Raw genomic sequence first — 19,239 nt, forward strand, 5'->3', positions numbered from 1 at the left:
CCACTTGAGCTTCATCCTATTACTGTCTATGCTTGATGTTGATGCCCATTAATCCAGAACCCGACATGCTGAGTCGGAGGCTGGTTTTAGCCTTTAGAGAATGCTTGGTCATATTACTGCTTACTTGGGCACTTACTGATAGCACTTTGTAGTTTGGCTTTCTTGAATAAATTGTATTTTATTGATTCCTGTTGTTCTGGGTTTTGTACCCTCATGGTTGAAATGCACTTATTGTAAGTCGCTTTGGATAAAAGCGTCAGCTAAATGAAATGTAATGTAATATAATGTCATATTAAACATACTGATCACTCTTAGGAAAATTATGTAATTTGATGTATCAGGAAAGACTAATGTCTACTGTAAAGATCAGATACATAATCAATAATCATTAGATCAAGAAACGGAATGGTTCAACCGAGGAGGGAAATATATTGTCTATTTTATTAAATTCAAACTAGCGGTTTCTTTACATTTAAATGAAAGACTCAAATGTCTTTAGAAAAGTATTGATTGCAAATATTGATTAAACCTGGCAGAACAGCTGTTTATTTTGTGCAATATTATTTTTACATTTTGGAAATGTTTGTTACACGGAGATATTGAAAAGTGTTAAATTAACCTTGATGGGATGGGCTGCTCTGATGTCAGTTCTTAAGTGATCTCTCAGTAGAAAATCCTTAATACAGCACACACACCCGGCCGAGTGCTTACACTACTAACATGCACAGCAGCAGTTAGTGCATCTTAGAAGAGGTTAAATGTCCACAGAAAATATGGGACAGAATTAATTATGTCTTAATTTCTGCATAGTTACATCCTTTTAACTTTTAGGGTACTGTAAATATACAACTAACCTATATTTGCTTTTGTAACAATACAAATCCTGACTTTCATGTGATAAATATCTGCAGTCTGTTAATAATATTAATTATTAATAATATTAATTATTAAAAAATTAATAATGAAGGAAAATTCCTTCAGAGTCATTTATATATATATAAATATAAATGACTCTGAAGGAATTTTCCTTCATTATTAATTTTTTTTTTTTTTGCTCTGCGAGGAAAAAGGATCCGTTCACTATCACTTCCTGCATGTGGGTCGCCATGAGCAACCCCAAGACAAAAATAGGTGCCACTGGATTGTAGGGGCAAATACTCCGAAAAGCGAAGGCTGTCATAACTGATGAAGACACTGTTATCAGTGTTTCAATATTATTTTAAGTTTAAGTTTGAAGAATCTCTTTATCTGGAAACGCAGCACAAGGCATTTTAACTGCAGTTAGGTTCGTTACTCGGACTCCCCTCGATCGAGTATGTCAAATTCTACTTAAGACATCAGATGGTCTTCTGAAGCTTCTACGAGCTCCACACTTTCCATCATAATGACCAGCAGTTGCTCTTAGATCGACAACCAGATGTGAATCCGTCTTATTTTTAGTACGAGGAAATATTCCTCTCAGTAGAATGTTGTTGAGGATGTTGACTCCTGATGAAGTTAAAGGGACTCGGAATGAAAGGGCTCCTCTGTCCCCTCATGAACCTCTGCCCCATCTCCCCCAAAAATGTGCCCTCTTCATGTGCTGTGACCCAGAAAATAGACTCCTTACTGGATAATAATCAGAAGCAGCCAGAGAGCTTCAGCCTCACGGACACCTTCAGCACCTGGTTCCTATAACACACCAGGAAGACTCGCTCTTTATGTTCTCCCACGGTTGACCTTAAGGTAAAACAGTCGCCAGTAAAAAAAACAAAAACAAAAGGCTCTTCGTTTTGTAAGACTGCAAGCACGCAGTTATTCATAGAGGAATAACAACAAATCAACACGTACACAGGCTGAGATGTAGAAAATGATGCCAGAGCTTTGTTTTGTTGGTTGTTGTTTTTTTTGTTCATCTGACACTCGCACATCTTTCAAAGTGTTTCCAAGTTTTTATAGAGATGCGGAAACTCACTTTAAGAGCTGCAGCAGGTCCGTATTAGCAGCTCACAATGTAACATTTTTAAGGCACTGATCAAAGCATGGACTCACTGACTGAAGAGATATAGAGGCATAATGGATGAAACGGTTCAACACTGGTCTGAGAGCTGCCTTTAGTCTGGTTTGAGCTGACAGGATGGGTGTAAATTATGTCTTAATTATGTAATAGCAGAAGGTCGAAAGGGAATTTGTAGAAGAGATTTCCTCAGTCTGAAATATATATATATATTTTTATAAAAGTCAACGGTTGTTGGAGATGAGTTTGTTTTGACTTTCAGCAGACTTCAGGATTAAATAGCAGTTTGCACAATTTAGGACTTTGTGTAACTGGCTTCTGTGGTCACGAGGAAATTGTAATCTTTTAAACTGATGCTTAGGGGTCAAAGTGCCGGTCTGTTTGTATAATAAAGCTGCTATAATCAATATTTGCACATTTAAAAAAATGGATTTAATTACTACATTTAATGTTAAAAGAGAGTTTTATGTTCCTCCCAGCTGTTGCTCATGTGGGAATTGTTCTCTCTGCAATGTAGTTAAGTTCTGTTATAAGGACTTTACTATGTAAAGTGCCTTGAAATGACCTGGGTTGTGATACTGTGGTATAAGAATTGAATTGAATTAAATTAATTGAATTGAATTGAATTGAATTGAATTGAATGGGACTTTGTTTTGGTTTTATGAGCCACAACCTCACTGTTGTTTGGTTTCATCCCACATTTCCCTCAAGAGTTGAGGAGACCAAAACAGAATGAAAAGAAGAATGAATTTTCGATTTTGATTCTTTAGGTGGTCAAAAACGGTTTTTAAATGAAGACAGATGTTTCCCCCTTCTGCTGGATGTGCTATTAGTTATCACCTCAATCTTTGCTACTGCCCCCAAGTGGCCACAACAAAACATTAATGTTGTGCAGTTTGCATTAAACATTCATCTGTAAATAATTGCATCTTTATTTGTCTTAACTGTGGCATTTAAAAAAAAAAAATTTAAACAAAAAACTTCGATTTGACAAATTTAAAGATCAATGTATCCCAAAATTAGAAAACAGAGACGTTTCAGTCAACACTTAGTTCCTCTTTCCCTTCACAGATTTTTCTAACTTTGCCAAACTTTAAAAATAGAAAATTAAATCTACAAAGGAGGTGACAAAAATCAACTTTAGAGGCATGCCTGTAGACTGACTCGACGTCACCTCGCTCTATTCAGCATCCACACTGAGGTAATCACGATCAATACTACAGTGAGAATACAGCAGAACTTATATATAGACAATCACAATCTGCCCAGATATCTGCTGTAAGGGGGATGTTTGGTTCTAAACTCGGGTCATCCAGAGCACATGTTCAGCAAACAACTGAAACATGTTCCTCCATAAGCCTGTTGATTGTTGATTTGCTACACTGTGCTGTCTTAAACAAGTCTGCAGAGTGTTATCCGATGCTGTTATTGGTGCTTATTCAGCGTAATTGTGCGCAATATTAACACCCACAGAGAACAAGCAGGGCTGCGGACGGTGCGCACAGATGTGAGGTGCACGTGGTTTCACCAAGCAGCCCTACGGACGCACCACTTCCTCTCACGTTTGGATTCCTTCACTTTCTGAGTTTTCTCCGGTGCTGAGCTGGACCATGATACACCCTCGACTCAGCATCCCTCCAAACTTCCAGATAAATAAGACGATAAGATCTTTTTTTTTTTTTTTTTTTTTTTTCTCTCTGCCTCTTGAATTCCAGCAAAGTCCATTCCTTCTTTATGCTGCAGCACTAAAGTTTACCTGCGCTAAAGGAGGTGGTCCCCTGCGTAAAGAGTTACGGATGGAGCTCTGAATTTTGTATTTTTTTTGTTTTTGTTTTCCTACCTCCCCCACCCCCCTCCCCAACAAACAGAGGATAGCTGGAAAACACACCGATTCAAGTTGCCGAGGCGCTCAACCGGAGCTTTCGGGCAAATGCCATTGCGATGCTGTGGATGTGACTTCAAACAACAGCTTCACAACGGTAGAGTCCAGTAAACCACAATGAAAGGTAGGCTCAATTAGAGGCAATAATCTAGAAATATCTGAAGCGCACGAACACTGTGTCATTGATGTTCAGTATGATCTTTTTTTTTTTTTTTTACTTCTCCTAAAACATTCCTCTCGCTCTTTCTTTTGTCACTTTTTCTGCGCTCTTTGAGTCTGGGACTTGAGGAATGCGTAGGCTCACCAACTCGCGTCTCACATCTGGTTTCAATTAAGGCGCCCTGTTTGGGGTTGTTTTTGCATCTGTCCACTGCTGCACATCAAACACTAACCTACGTTAAGAGAACTCTGCACAAAAGAGATGGGGGGAAAAAAAAAAAAAAAAAAAAAAGCGTTTTTGTCACTTTTCTGCGTCAGTAATGAAATGATTCTTTTTAAACGGCTTTTCTTTCATTCCCACGTCGCGCTTGAAGTCTCGTGTTGGATCAAAAGTTTTTGTTTTATCTTAAAGAAATTCAAATTACGGCCGGAAGTATTGAGTCAGACTTGCATGAAAAGCTTTATTGTGGCCCAACTCTGCGCGCGCTCCCCCGGACCCTTAAAGACCGATTGAATTGCTGCTTTTCCACGCGCTGCGTGGAACACAGCAGAAGAAAGTGTATGAATCACGGCGGTCTGGATTTCTCACTATTTTAAATAAAGGTTTGTGTTTAGTTCGAGCGGATCCGGCCCTCATGTGGTGCCCTGATGTTTTGGACTAAATGAAGCTCGTTGCACGTCATTCTCACCCACAAACAAATGCCACGCTTGACAGGTCGGCAGGCTGGTCCCCTCGTTACACAGAACACACCCCGCAGGACTCCTGCCACCTTGTGGTCTGTCTGAGAAAGCCCCCGGATTGTCAACATAATTATAAGCTTATGACAGTAAGAGGCAGTGAACATGAACACATGAACAGCACACATTGTTTCAGTCCAACAGAATGCAGGTTGTCACCGTACGGGCTTCTATTTGCTTCCATCTATGAGCGCTATGCGTTAAATCCTCTGTGTCGAATAATTGGTGATGGATTTTTGTCAATGCATCGATTTAATGCTAAAATGATAGACTATTAAAATCCAGCCATCCCTGCTCCAATCGAATATTGGCCAGGAGCAGTGATCTTCATGCCAAGGAATAATATGAGACATAAGTCCCGGAGAAACAACAATTTGTTGTTTACACTTTGGCTTTTATGAAAGCAACAAGATGTATCGTGTTAACTAGTGAGCTTTAGAGGTTGTGGTTGGTTGGTTTAGTGTGAAGCTAACCAGCTGCTGGTTCCTGCTATGTATTTACCCTACAGACATGAAAGTAGTATCAATCTTCTCAAAACTTGTCAAAGAAAGAAATGAACACATTAACCAAAATTTTTTCCAAATTATTACTTTGAAGCAATCCTGCTAAAAAGACAATTGTGTACAATGATGTAATACAGCCAGTGATATATAAGGGATAACTATCAGGATATGCCGCCATAGTGCCTCTATTTGCAATAAATATTAATAAAAGTGTGCGCAGGAGTCTTGAAACAGAAGATAATTATACTTGTAGAGGACAAAAACTAACAGATGCTGAACTGTTGCAGGATGCAGGTTAGAATCACACGGAAGATTATCACTTTAATAAGAAATTTAAAATCTTTAATGATCCATCGACCCTAGTAAGCACGAAATTTACACAACAACATTTTGTTTGGTGCAAACAGTGTAAACCAGGACCTAACCATGAATAATCAGTTATCTGCTCATCAGAGAATTTATTGCCATGTTTTTTAATGAACACATTTTAAAAATCTTCGATTTCAGTTTCTTAAATGTGAATCAGCAGCACCTTCAGCTTTGGAAAACTCTGGTAGACATTTTTCATTAATTTCGGACATTAAAGACCAAACAGCTGATTGACTGATCGAGAGAATGATAGACAGATTCATTGATAGTGAAAATATTCTTTGGTTCCAACCCTTTTGGGGAAATGGAATCATTAAAATACTGTTAAAAAAAACAATAATGTGACCTGCAAGTCACCGCATCAGTCCTCGCTGGCGTCTGTTGTAAAGTTGAGCAATCTTTTGTTATTGTCCTGGTCCCACACAGCGGTAAACATCCCGGCATCCAGAACACACTGACTGGCTCACATATATATTTTCAAATCAGCCCTTTGGGTAAAATGTGAAACTTCATTTCCCTGAATGCCTCTTGGAACAGCGAAGCATACTTACAGTAACACTACCATTGTAGTGGGACACAACAATCATGTTGCTTGGAAACATAAACAGGAAGCAGGTTATTGGGGGTATTGGGAAATGGAAAATTACTCAAGATGGGGTTTAAGATTTTTAACAACTGTGTACATTGTTCTTGTTACCTCTTAACTCACACTGCTCTCTGTAATGAGGTCTGCTTAGAGGTCACCGGGATTTGTTTTAAGACCAGGTCCTAGACCAGTTCAGGGAGAGGCAGCATCCCATCAGCCGTTTCCTGCTTCTCCTGTTGGTTTTACTTCTCTGATAGACAGTCACTGCTCTCATCCTCTCATCCTTTCACTGATTATGTCCTTATAGGTGTTCAGATTGTTTTGTCCTGACATGTTTGGGACATTTCTTTATTTTTTACTGGCTAAGAGTGATGAAACAGAAAAAAACTTAAAGGTTTACGAAATGATTTCCCCCAGACTGAAGAGATGCTTGAAAGGAGACAACACTCAGAGACTGACTTCATGCCACAATGTGAAAGAAAGAGAGTTTACTTAAAGGAGTTGAGCGAATCCCAGTGAGATGGGGTAAACGTGTGGTTAAGCTGTTGAGGACAGCACATTAAAAGATTCAGTGGGCTGTAGATACAGACTTTACACAAGTCCTGTGTCATTTTGGGCTCAAAAGGACAAAAATAATCGCAGTTTTAAACGAAAGAGCCTTTGAAGAGGATTGATAGGATTTAAACCGACTGAAAGTTAATTCTTGACTAATTAATTATAATTTGGGTGGAAAAATATCAAGTTTTACCTACAACTGGAACATTTTCAGGATAAATATGCTTAGACAATTGTGTCATAATGTCCACTTGTTGTTCCTATAAAACTGCATTACTTGTTTTGTTGCTCTTTATATGTTGATACATTTTTGTGTTCTTCCTCCAGACGACTTCGCTGATGAGGAGGAGGTGCAGTCCTTTGGTTATAAGAGGTTTGGTGAGTATCAAGGGACTTCTTGACTTCCAGCTGTGACCTCCTTCACTGGTTCTTATTTCTTCAGTAAAATCAGTGATGTCAATCGAAATGATTGTGTACAGATTTGAGTATTTTGCCTGGCCAACCTACAACAGTCCTTGAGGTTAAACGGAGGCCACGCCTCGTTTCCCAGAAACAAACTTATTTTTGGCTGCTGCGTTCATTTTTATTTCTCTGTAATAACAGCAGTGGGGTGCAGTAGAGAGGGGAAACCACAGCATCCTGGGTGTTCCTGACCAGTTAATGATTTTGCAGTGTCATCAGCATTATTAAACTCAGCACAAAATAACTTGGTCTAAAACCAAACATTCAGCCTCCAAATGAGTCTGCTCATTTCCTTCCTCTGTTTTCTTTGAATGTATTTGGTTCTCAGAGCAGAAGTTTCCAGACAGGTTCAGGATGTTCTTACCCACTCAAAGATTATACCAACTGACCAGATGTGGCTACCTCCCCAGCTGTGTGAAGCACATTCAGAAATGTTAAATTAACACATTCCTGGAGTTAAAGCGGATGTCCTGATATGAGCCACAGCCATTTCCACCAAGCAGGATTTTATCAAAATATGCAAAACCTACTGGAACTACTCGACATATCATTGCAAATCTGGTCTGAAAAGACTGTTAAGTAGCAGCAGCCTCTGAGGAGACTTTGGAAGAAAAACTCATTTAACTGCTAGATGGCAGGATCAGTCATATTTGTAAGGGAGTTTTAACTTAAACTTAAAATTTACAAAATAAGATTTATTGCTTAAAAATACATCTGCAAATTAGCCAATAATCAAATTTCTGCAGCCTGTAATATTTGTTTGTGCTCAAGTTTGAGCCTGTTAATGCTGCCTAAACATAGATTATAATAGGTCCATAAAGATTTCTTCAGCAACATGTTTTACCTTTAGGATGATTACACTTGATCCATTAAAGAGTTTCTGTGACTTCTGAAAGGAAGCACCAATAGAAAGAACTATTTAGTTCTGGCTTTAAACTTGTCTTTGTCTGTGTCATGTGGCACCAAATGTCTTGTATTTTCTTAATCATAGCCTACTGTTCACCCGCAAAATACTCTCATGATTTTCATAATTCTTCTCTCTTTGATAGCAAATCTGTGGATAACTATAACTTCCATGTGACGTATTAGTGTGTCCTCGTTCTTCTGCTGCGTCTGTCCCTGAGCACAGATCACGTTACAACACTTCTGTTCATCTGTTTTGGTGTGTGTGTGTGTGTGTGTGTGTGTGTGTGTGTGTGTGTGTCTCCAGACATCCAGCAGCCATATGTCAAGAAGTGTGAACGTAGTAGGGATCCATATTGTGTGTCATCACAATCATTGCACACATCTAGCTCCATCACACATGAACGTGTGTTGATGTAATTTTTTCTATAACAAGAGGACAGTTTGGATTTTCTTGTTTCCGAAGCCAAACTTCTTGTTATGTGCATGTTTACGTGTAATTTAGACAAGATTTACACAGAACATGATTTATTCAGAGCATCTGAACTTATTGCTCAGCTCCTTGACCTCTGGTTACTAAACAGCTGCGAAGGATCCGGTCTGACTTCCTGGATGTACAATTCTGGTATAAAGCTGCCATTTAATGACAATTTCAGTCAACATCCTCCCTTTCTGCTATCATTATGTTACGGTTTTCAAAACACACTGAAAAATGACGAGTTTTGAGATGCCGATCACACAAAATGTTGAGAATTTGGCCATTTTAATTTCAGAGCTCTCCTCCCCATGTGCTGCAGCACAATACGTTTTCCCAGAGAGTGTTCATCAAAGGCACCATCACTGCATCCTGGGTGTAGCTTTGCCCAAGACAAGTGTGATTGGTTTAAAGAAATAAAATCAAGCTGGTGTGTTTGTTCCCCCGTAGCAGAATGATGTATAGTTGCAGTCAGACTCTTCTCCAACACCGGATCAAGTAAGGGTTAAAGGAACACAGCCTGCCAACGTGAAACATGTCAAAACAAATCAGAAGGAAGAAACCCTGTTCTCCCAAAAGTATATTTGGTTTTCATCATGTCATAGCATTATCTGACATGTTTCCCCCAACCCTTCCAAAGATATACAGTTAGCATATGACTTACATCATTTTCAAACTCTTCAAACCATTCATTGACCCCTTAATTGTCTTGTATGGAAGCATCTGGGTTTGTTGTCTTGGGGTTTCTTTGAAATATATAGTTTGGCAGTTTGGGAAATACATCTCAATCTTATGTCTGTACATATGTTGTAAGATACAGAGCTGGAGCCAGGAGGAAATTAGCATAAAAAAATGGAAACAGAGTTAAACATTTAGTCTGAGCAGTTTATCAACGCAGTTTCTCCATCATAGTGACTAAAGGAAGTCACTACTCCATGCTGTTGTTTGCCTAAACAATAATCACAGCATGATGCTTTGTCCAAAAGGTCAAATCCAAAATGTCCAGATGATCAAATAGCGAACTTTAGATGTGTCGTGTTTTTTAAGTCAGGTGTCCTGGTATCAGCTCAAAATTTACAGAAAAATTGTGTCAAACTTCTCATTTCTCAGGAAGAAAGGACATTTTCCAAAATGTTGAACTTTTCCTTTAACTTGTCTACTACACATACTCGTGTACTTGCAAAAAGCAAGCAAAACAAATATATATATATACATATATGTATATATGTATATATATATATAAATAGATGTTGTCCTGCTTCTCCGATGTCTTCAGCGAGGAGAGGAATGAATTTCTTGACTCATTCTGACATCTGCTTTCCACAAGAGGTCTATTATCCCACTGAGAGTGTGTCCAAACCTGAGAAGTTGCTGAGCTGCTTCCTGTGTCCATACTAGAAGTTTATTCAGTGCAAACCTATATTCTCAGAAACAGAGAGAGGGAGAGAGGTGGAGTATGTGGGCCTTCAGGGTCCAGGCCAGGGCTGTGCTGTGCTGTGTCAGCAATGTGCCAAGGAGAGAGAGTGGGAAGAGGGGGTTGGAAAAAGAGAAACCTCAAAGTGGAGATGATTTCACAAAAGAATATATTTATATCTTTGTTTTACCGCCAATTTCTTTCTCTCAGCAACTCTCAGTGTCCTTTGTGTTGTTTTTGCTTTTGTTAATCTGATTTGCTTTTTTGTCTGATTCAAGAGGGAAACATTTGTCAACAGTTTTTATTTTGAGCCAATGAGTCACATTCCTTGCCTGACTTATTTTTGGGAGCAAAACAGCGAGTGGTTTTAATTTACAGAGACTTTATTACCAGAAAAGAATGTTTTCAGAATGCCTGCCTGTTACTTACTTACAGCCCCCTCCAGGGCTCGCATGCATGCACTTCGTGTTCCGCTGTCCTAATGAAAGATTACTCGCTCGTGTTTTCAATAAAGAGCAGAGAGAGTCAGAGGAGGAGAGAGGGAGACTTTAAAGAAATAAGTTAACGACCGGGTAACAAACGGAGAGACGCTGACAGATAAAACAACACAGAACACTTCTGGATTGACTTGTTGATTTTATTCCAGACCTGCAAAGTCTACAGGAGCAGTCTGTGACTGGTCACAGAGTGATGGGTCAATCCTGGATTGACCAATGACAGGCAGGGAGGACTGGATCCCAGACGGGGAAGAAATCGCTTCGTCCCGGAGGAGGCCGGCGTAAAGCATGCCGCAGGGGATTCTGTTTGGAGCTGTAGGTCAGCTGCAGGTCAACTGAACAGACCCAACAGACCCCTGGACTCAACAGTCTCAAGATGAAGTCTTCACTTATTGCTGTTGAAAATGTTCAAGTGTAGACGGCAAAGATAAGAATAAGTCGACTGCAGCACATCTTACCGGTCAGGAGAGGCATGTTCGAACAGTGGAAGCTTTGTGTGACCCAGCATCTTTTCAACTGGCATATAATTGTACATGCAGCTAAACATGAGACTTACAAATTGTAAGATTTCACGAGTGTTTGAATAAAACAGTATTTCAAAGTTTTATTACATCTTTAGTTGTTCAATAGCATGTATGCCTAGAAATTATATTCATATTGGACAATTCCTTCAGAAATAATTTATATCTGCTGCCAGTGTTGGCCAATGATGCTCACATTGCCATATAATGGCACACAACGAAGTAGTTTTACATGCGTCATTGTTCTTCTTCCAGACCTGGTGGTTTCTTAAAGCTATATCACACAGAGTTGAGATGTTTTATGAACTGTAGCTGAGTTGAGGAGGCAATTATACGCTTCAGGTTCACAAGGGAATTAAATCATACGCTACAAGTCATTGCCAAGTTGTTGGTTCCTTCAGCATAAAGTTGAACCTTTCCTGACCTTCCCCATGTCCTGCATCTGCGCGCCTTTTAAGTGTTTGAGGCGTAGTAACCTGAGTTCAATATAAACTGTTGCATCCACAGTGTTTGAGTCTAAATGTGTGAGCAGGATACGTGTGGTGCTGCTGCAGGGAACTGGAAAGATGCACTGGCACTTTTTCATTCCACATGAAGAGATCAAATGTTTGCAGTTTTGTTGATCCGCTCCCATTTGCTCTTTTAAAGTTACAGCATTAGACTTTTAATACAAACCTAACACTTCCTGTATCTGTTTCAAATTAAAAGCCCAAGTAACATTTTGCCAGACAAAAACCTTCCTAGCCTGGCTTTTATTCTGAAAACATGCAGGACTGAAATAAGAAAGCAACACTTTAGATTGAAAATAGCGTGGTTATATTGTTGATGTTATTCAATTAAAGCAATGAAAGTATACATTATTGACTTATTGAAACAAAGTCACAACTTAAATGTGTGTTTAATCGGGTACCCATAAAAATAGCACTACTCCGTTGGTGAACAGGGTGTACAGGTGTGACAGCCAGGGTGGTGGGTTGATATGTACTGCATCTGACTCTCATATAGGAGACCAGACTTAGTGTTTTGTTACAAACCAGCAAGTAATGGTGTTTTTTTCCCCCCAACCTTACCATAATTTTATTTGCCGAACCTCAACCATCACCCTAACTATACCTTAACTATATCTTAACTACGTCTCAATCATTCCTTAGTCTCTGTTCCCGAATGAACCTTCCAGCAGAGCTTCAAACAACATTTGAATGATCATGAATAGATATTGAGAAAAATATTAAACATTTACATATTTAAATATGAGAAGTAGGGAGGAATGTAGAGGCTGTTACATTTGCTAGAAGCCTCAATAGTGCACAGCTCAAAATGTGTTCATGCAGATTATAAGAGTGCGAAATTGTTCATATGTGTTGCTTCATATATCAGAAATAGACGTGGCCACACGCGATCGGACTTATATCAAACATTTGACCATGAATTGACTTTTGTTCCTGTCTGAACCCCACAGAGGCTCCATGTGTTATCAAGCTTGGAGTTCAAAATGCCTTCCAGCTGCCTTGTCTTCCATCTTATCTATACAGCAGGCTCTCACAGTACAGACGTTGCTATGCAGTCGTTAGAGGAAAGGTTCCTATTTACTCTGAAAAATGGTCTCAGACATAAAACATGACTTTTCTGTAGCTACAGTGCATCTTCTGTCAGTAAGTGGTTTTACATACGGTAGTTGTTTTGGCCGTAATCGGCCTAACCGCCTCATCAAACGTCTTCACACTGCTCCGTTTTGCGTTCCCCTAAGGGATACGTAGGCCATATTTAACGACACGCCTGCAACTGACTGTCTTCTGATGGGGTGTCTTCTCTCACATAATGGATGTTTGTCAGGCACTACATTCACAGCAGGTTTTGGCTCAATCACAAGAATAACACACACCATATTGGAAGTGTCTGACTCCCTTTTCCGACAACAAACTCAGACAGGCTGGAAGAAGAAATTGTGCGTATGTCTCAGCATCAGTGTTACACTTAATGGAAGTCTTTGTGCCCTGAAGAAGGCCAATATCAACTTCACTCCCTCATCTCTCAGAAAGTTCAACTGAAAAATGTGCATTTTTCTTTGTTTTGCTGTGAGTCACAGCGACGTTCACCGTCCCACTCTCAGACCTAGCAGCGGTGCTTTTGTTGCTCTTTCTGTGCTTATGTTGGCCCAGAACCAACACACTGCTCAGGGTTTTCTCTTGTTTATCCTTTAATACTTGTATTTTTGGAGATACTGAAAAATGTCTGCATGTTGTGCAAGGAAGGCAGCCACGTGGAGCTTTTTTTTTTTTTTTTTCCATTTACTCAGCTCACAAGTGTTTTAAATGACCGTTTCAAGTCAGGCATGTGTTTGTGTATTCACATCTGTACATCTGCAAAGGAAAATACCAGACCCTCTCAGTATGTCTGAGCGTACTTACAGCAACTTTTCTGTTTGCAGGATTTGACTGCTCAGTGCTCAGTAGTCCATGACAATAGCACAGTGTTAGTTCACTCACATTCTTCAAAATCAGATTTTCTCACTCACCTCTTTTAGTATGTCGCCTACTCATTTACAGTAGATAACCAATCCAGTAGAGAAGAATATAATTTCAAATCTGCAGCATAAAACATTAAAGGTCACATATTTTTACACTTTTCAGTTGTTTTATTAAAAGTCATTTGTGTGGTTTTAAGTACCAAAAACAATCTCAATATATTTTTCCATATCCTCTCTTAAACCTGTCTCTGGTGCTCTGCCAAGAACAGGCTGTTTTGTGTCTGTGTCTATAAGGCGCATTGATATCAATGACCCTCTCTTCTGATTGGTTGACTCTTTTTTTTGAGTGACGTATGCCCAGCCCAACTGCATGTTTTCTTTGGTGTTGTACCTTGCTAGATCCACGACAGAATGACTGCTCAGTGTTTTCTTTCATATTAAAGGTTGGACAGAGGGTTGTGCTGGGGCCAGACATAGAAGTATGTGACATCACAAATTTACTGAAGGCCAAACAGCACGGTTGCTGAATTGCCATCAAGTTAAATCTTAATCCTTTTAAATTTCAATTTCCATAAAATGCTGACTGAATTTTCATTTTTCAGGTAATTATCTAGTTTGATATCGTGTCATGTTTCCCATTTTCAAAGTCATATTCAAACAGTTTAGACGTAGTTAAAGATAACTGGCTAGTTAAACATTTGTCCTGTTGGTACACTGTTCTTTACGTTGAATCATAACAACCTGGATGTGGTTCTGGACACATAATCTTGCCATTTTTGTGGCCATTTTCCAGTCGCTTTTTGTTTGACTCTGACAGCAAGACTTTGTCCTCTTTCGAACACAGGCAGTCAGAAAGTATTTTTTTTCGTGTGTGCTTTGGACCATTTGCATATGGCACCCATTGGTAAAAAGAATCCCTTTAATACATTGCATAACTTTCTCCTAGTTGTGATATGGGCCACAGTAAAACCACGGCAGTCAGATACCGTCTTCTCTGTGGTCAGCGTCTCTCCCCACAACTGAAGCCAGACTTGGCTGGACGGCTGACTGAATCCGCACTGTGTGGTTTTATAGGCTTTACTGGGCGCTGTAGCTTGAAAGTGCAGTGCGGTGATGGGATGGACTACAGCACAAACTTAGCTAGACTCATCAGCCGGGGTGATGATTGTTGCTGATTCAGTATCATAAGTGCTTCCACGGCGGCCACCCAGCAGGCATGACCACATGGAAACCCGACTGCACAGATGGCGTGTGGATTTAAGTTTGGTGTTCAGCTCGGCACCCGAGTAGCGGTTTTTGGGCTAGAGTAGTGTTGGGAAATGTTCTCAACCTGTGTGACAAAATATGTCTCTGTTTATTTTTGTTCATGTTGTGGTGAGGTTGTAATTAGTCAGGCTCTGTGGCTGATCTCACTGGGACTCTTCCAAGACAGATAGTTCTCTGTGAGGCTTCACTGCGGGAGTCATTATGAATACTTTCCAACGTAACATGGTTACAATTAAAAAATTGTTTGATATTGATCACACTTATGCAATCCACATTTTTACAAACAGAGCTCTGCACGATTTTCCCTGTAATAGAAAAATTGTGGGGTTCATGAAAAATGATGAGATCAGACACACGGCACAGTGCTACATGAAGGTTCAGTCCAAAACTACAACATCATTTAAATTCTTGCTTTATTGGACCCTCTAGTGCACTTTTCTCAACTGTGTAAATGATTTCAACTGGTGACGGAAACAGATTTACATCTTTTGTGGATTTATTCAGTGAAGTGGCCGATGCTTATTTCTTGGGGTTACTTTTAAAATAACTGTTTCATGCGCAACACATCAAGTCCTGAACCTGTGGAATATAAAATTAGCTATGACGCATCTCTTGCACTGCAGTTAGTATCAGTTGGATGTTGTGTTGCTGTGGCAACCCGCACCGGCACAGATCCGGTTGCAGTTAAATAACATTGTTATATCCAACCTTTGGTCCTGATTTTTAGGTTTATGTTATGACTGATTGTTTGATTTTGGTTAGTTTTACTATCAGTTAACTGCTGACCACATGAACTATCTTATCAGGCTAAAGATGCCTTTTGGGTTTAATTGATATGTGAGTTTAGAGAGAAGTGAGTTTTCCCAAAGTTTACATCACAGCCAATTTCAGATTGATGTTTTGTCAATCAATTTCCTTTTTTACCATACTATTCCTTACTGTTTGTTCTTGGCTGAACCACAACAGCGCAGCCAGCTGTATAAACGTGAATTTCACTGACTGACTGAGTGATCATAGTTTCACAGCTGATCAGCCAAATGCAGCGACTATTTCTTTTAAATGAGAAGTTCATGTCTAGCCAAAGCACAGAAGCCCAGACATCTTTCTTTCCCCCCAGTTTCCTCCAGCTCGTCCTGGGGGATCTTGAACCCACCTTGATGTTATTCTTTCGGTCGTTACTTAGAGTTCATAACCATGAATGAAGGTGGGGCTGTAGACTGACTGAACGGTTGACCATGTCTTGTTGCAATACCTGTAAACTATTGTGTATGGTACCTCATAATTTGCCAATTTATAATCACTATCTGTAAATTTATTGCAGTCCAGTGCTGCTGTTTTTTTGGGTTTTTTTTTTTCTGTTTTACTGTCGCCTGTAGAACAAGCCTCAAATGCTGCTGCTGGCTTCAGCCTTTTCTGCTAACATATCTGCACACCAACATGCATAGTGAGGGCAGCAGAACATGTATCATCCATTTTAGCAAGTCATAAATCAAAGCATAGAGAGAGTGGATACCCATGTGGTGAGAGTGACATGGTGAAAGTGAGGATCAGTGACTGACCCCCTCCTCTCGTGCTATGAGGTTCACATGGTCCTGTTTTACTTGAAATGACCTCATTCCAACATGCCAACACTGGAACATGAGCACGAGGAGCCAGGAGGTCTCTTGTTCTCCAGTAAGGCCAATAAAATCAGTTTATGGCTTCCATGTTTTTTTAAATTCATGCATGTGAATGCTAGTTAAAACGGCTTCATCTTATTGTAAATATTTTTTGCTGGAAATGTTCGGCTCCAGAGGAACATGACCTGAAAGGTTGCAATGCAAAGTGCTGTACTTACTATATTACTATACCATTATATACCATTAGTAGAGAATGCATTGACGTAAGAACTGCCTGGACTTAAATGTCTATCGTTGGCTCTTTATGCATCAGTGTCTTTCTTAGATGCTTTAAAGAAAAGAAACATTTGAATTTATTAGTGTGATAATAAGTAATTTGATTGAAATGAATATCCTAAAGCTCTGTTGATGTTGAGGTGTCCCTCCTCAGCGCAAGAAACCAGCGAGTGGTTCTCAGAGTCATGATTGGTTTTTGGCTCATTTTAGGGCACTGAGTAATAAAATAAAAGGTAATCAGTCTTTAAAAGCATTAATCAACATGCTTATTTTAAATGAGAAGTTGAAATGCAGTTTATCATAAGTTAACAAGTGCTTAGTTTGTGTGTGTACTGACATCCATACACATGATCGACATGAGTGTGCCTGCTTTTAAAAAAATACCTCTTATTAGTGTCGATGCAGGTGCTGTTTGAGTTGCACTTTACAGTCTTCTCTGGGAATATAAAGAAGTCTTAACTACATTAAAAAATCCTGCCTGTCAACACTACCTCTGCATGCCTGCTCACAGTGGACCAACATCAGATGTTGTATTTCATTATACAGTCAATAGCTGGCATTTCTTCCCCCTGATTCGTGACTCCAACTTTGTATCTCTTCTGCCCATCATGCACTGCACGAGAGGTGAGCCTGGATATTAATGGAAACTGCTGACTTGAACACAGACTTTTTTGATTTCCTATCCTCCCTCATAAAGTATCTCCAATACGGTGGCCCAGCTTTGTTTGTGAGGCGCACTTGCGTGCTTAGAAGTCTGTTTCTTGGGGTTACGGTGTAATATCGCCCATTTGTCATAGTCAGTCTTCTTCTAATCAAGCACAGATGGAAAGACAAAACCAGATCTAATCAACTCCATGTTCACTGCTTCATTGGCTGTGAATCTCTTTTTTAACAGGCTTAATCTTAAACAGTTTTTTCTACCAATTAGGCTCTGTTTCTGCCTTTCAGCACTTTTGGATAGAAAACACAGCAGTCTACTCAATGAACAAGAAACGCCCCATAAAGTTTTCCATTTAAAACTGAACTCCGGTCCACTGTTTTTGTTCAGTTTGCATAATTCTTTCAGTGAACACACTGCTGTTCATTTTTTCTGAGGGTTTCTCTCGTTGCAAAACTTCCACCAAGCTTGCATGTGTCCAGAAACATGCCAGGGTGCTTGAGGGATTTGAAATCAGATAAACTCTGTCGAGAAACGTTCATCCTTTAGTTTTTGTGGACGTAATAAGAAGCAGACAGCATTAGACAAGACTGCATTGTTTTTTACTATATAAACATGTTAAAGAGATTATTATGTATTAAATGATTAAATGATTGAATTTTTTCGATACATATCAGGTACAAGTAACAAAATATTCAAAAGCTTATCGTCATGTATAAACTACAGTCAAAATCATATACATTGGGGGAATGTATGGAGTTGAATATATTAAATAAGTTTTCTTAAAAGGCATCCCCTTATCATAAATATTTATTTATTTTGGACCCCAAACCCTGATATGTCAAGTAAAACCCAATAAAAAAATATGTACAGTATAAATTAAATTAGTTGACGCTGTGACTTGATATTTATGACATTAGCTGTCTCAAAATAAATGCACCTTTGTGGTGTAATTGTTGGATTGTAATAATTTAGTGCGCTTACGCTTACGCGCGCGTGTGTGTGTGTGTGTGTGTGTGCGTGTGTGTGTGTGCGTGTGCGTGTGCATGCGTGTGTGTGTGTAATGAAGTCATCTTATCCTGCTCAGACATGCAGCCATCCATATGTTCTATGTTTTCTCTGAGCAGCTCAACATACAGATCTCTTACTGTAAACCACTGATCTCTGTGCTCATCATGAAGAGTAAGTGAACACCGCTGAGAAGCTTTCTTGTAAAAACACCTGAAATAGCCTGAAGGCAAAGTTAAAAACGTAGCCCCTTATTCTTATGATGCTTGGCATGAAGGGCTGATGTATCAAATGTTTGCATGCTTCCTTTGATTTGGCTCCTCAGTAACAAGATCCAGATGTGCTCGAGGACTGGGGCCCAATTTAGAGTGTCATAAACCTGTTAGCAGGGAGCTAAAAGAGAACAGCACAGGCATGCTACGATAGCTCAGCAATATAAGGAACCTAATGTCTTCGTAATTTGTCTCAGTGGCAACTTCCACTGTTGGATGGTGCTCACTTGTTAACATTCCAGTCGGCGACCGTTAGCTGTGAGAGCCGGAGGGGGAAACCATGACCCCAGCACACCTTGTTAGCCCAGTTAAAGGTTTAACGTGGTCCTGAGAACAGAGTCACTCCTCACGTCTTCAAGTCCAAGCTGCACTCTGCAAGATAAATAGTCACAAATACATTAGTCTTATCCATTTTAAATTGCAGTGAAGTGCAAAAGAGAAGATGTGTGGACAGGAAGGAGGAAATATGTTTACTTGTTTTACTTTTTGGTTGGTGAATCTGTCCACCACTGTTGGTCCAGGTTAAAATAGCTCAACATCTGTTTGATGGATTGCCATTATATTTTGTACAGATGTCCGTAGTCACCAGAAGATGAATACTAATTACTTTGGT

General features: G+C 39.6%; 1 protein-coding gene across 1 annotated transcript in view; it reads left to right on the forward strand.

Annotated features, from left to right (window-relative positions):
- The first annotated feature begins 3,551 nt into the window (after positions 1-3,551).
- The window catches only part of LOC138203125 (collectin-12-like), a 42,429-nt gene continuing 26,741 nt past the window's right edge, over positions 3,552-19,239 (forward strand). Inside the window, exons 1-2 of the mRNA XM_069157755.1 lie at positions 3,552-4,002; positions 7,116-7,166. Of these exons, the coding sequence (XP_069013856.1) occupies positions 3,996-4,002; positions 7,116-7,166 (58 nt within the window). The 5' untranslated portion in view covers positions 3,552-3,995. The remainder of the gene's footprint in view (positions 4,003-7,115; positions 7,167-19,239) is intronic.

This window comes from Embiotoca jacksoni, unplaced genomic scaffold (assembly GCF_022577435.1).
Source record: "Embiotoca jacksoni isolate LCO1_2020_lvr unplaced genomic scaffold, fEmbJac1.0.p SCAF_22, whole genome shotgun sequence".
Taxonomy (NCBI): domain Eukaryota; kingdom Metazoa; phylum Chordata; class Actinopteri; family Embiotocidae; genus Embiotoca; species Embiotoca jacksoni.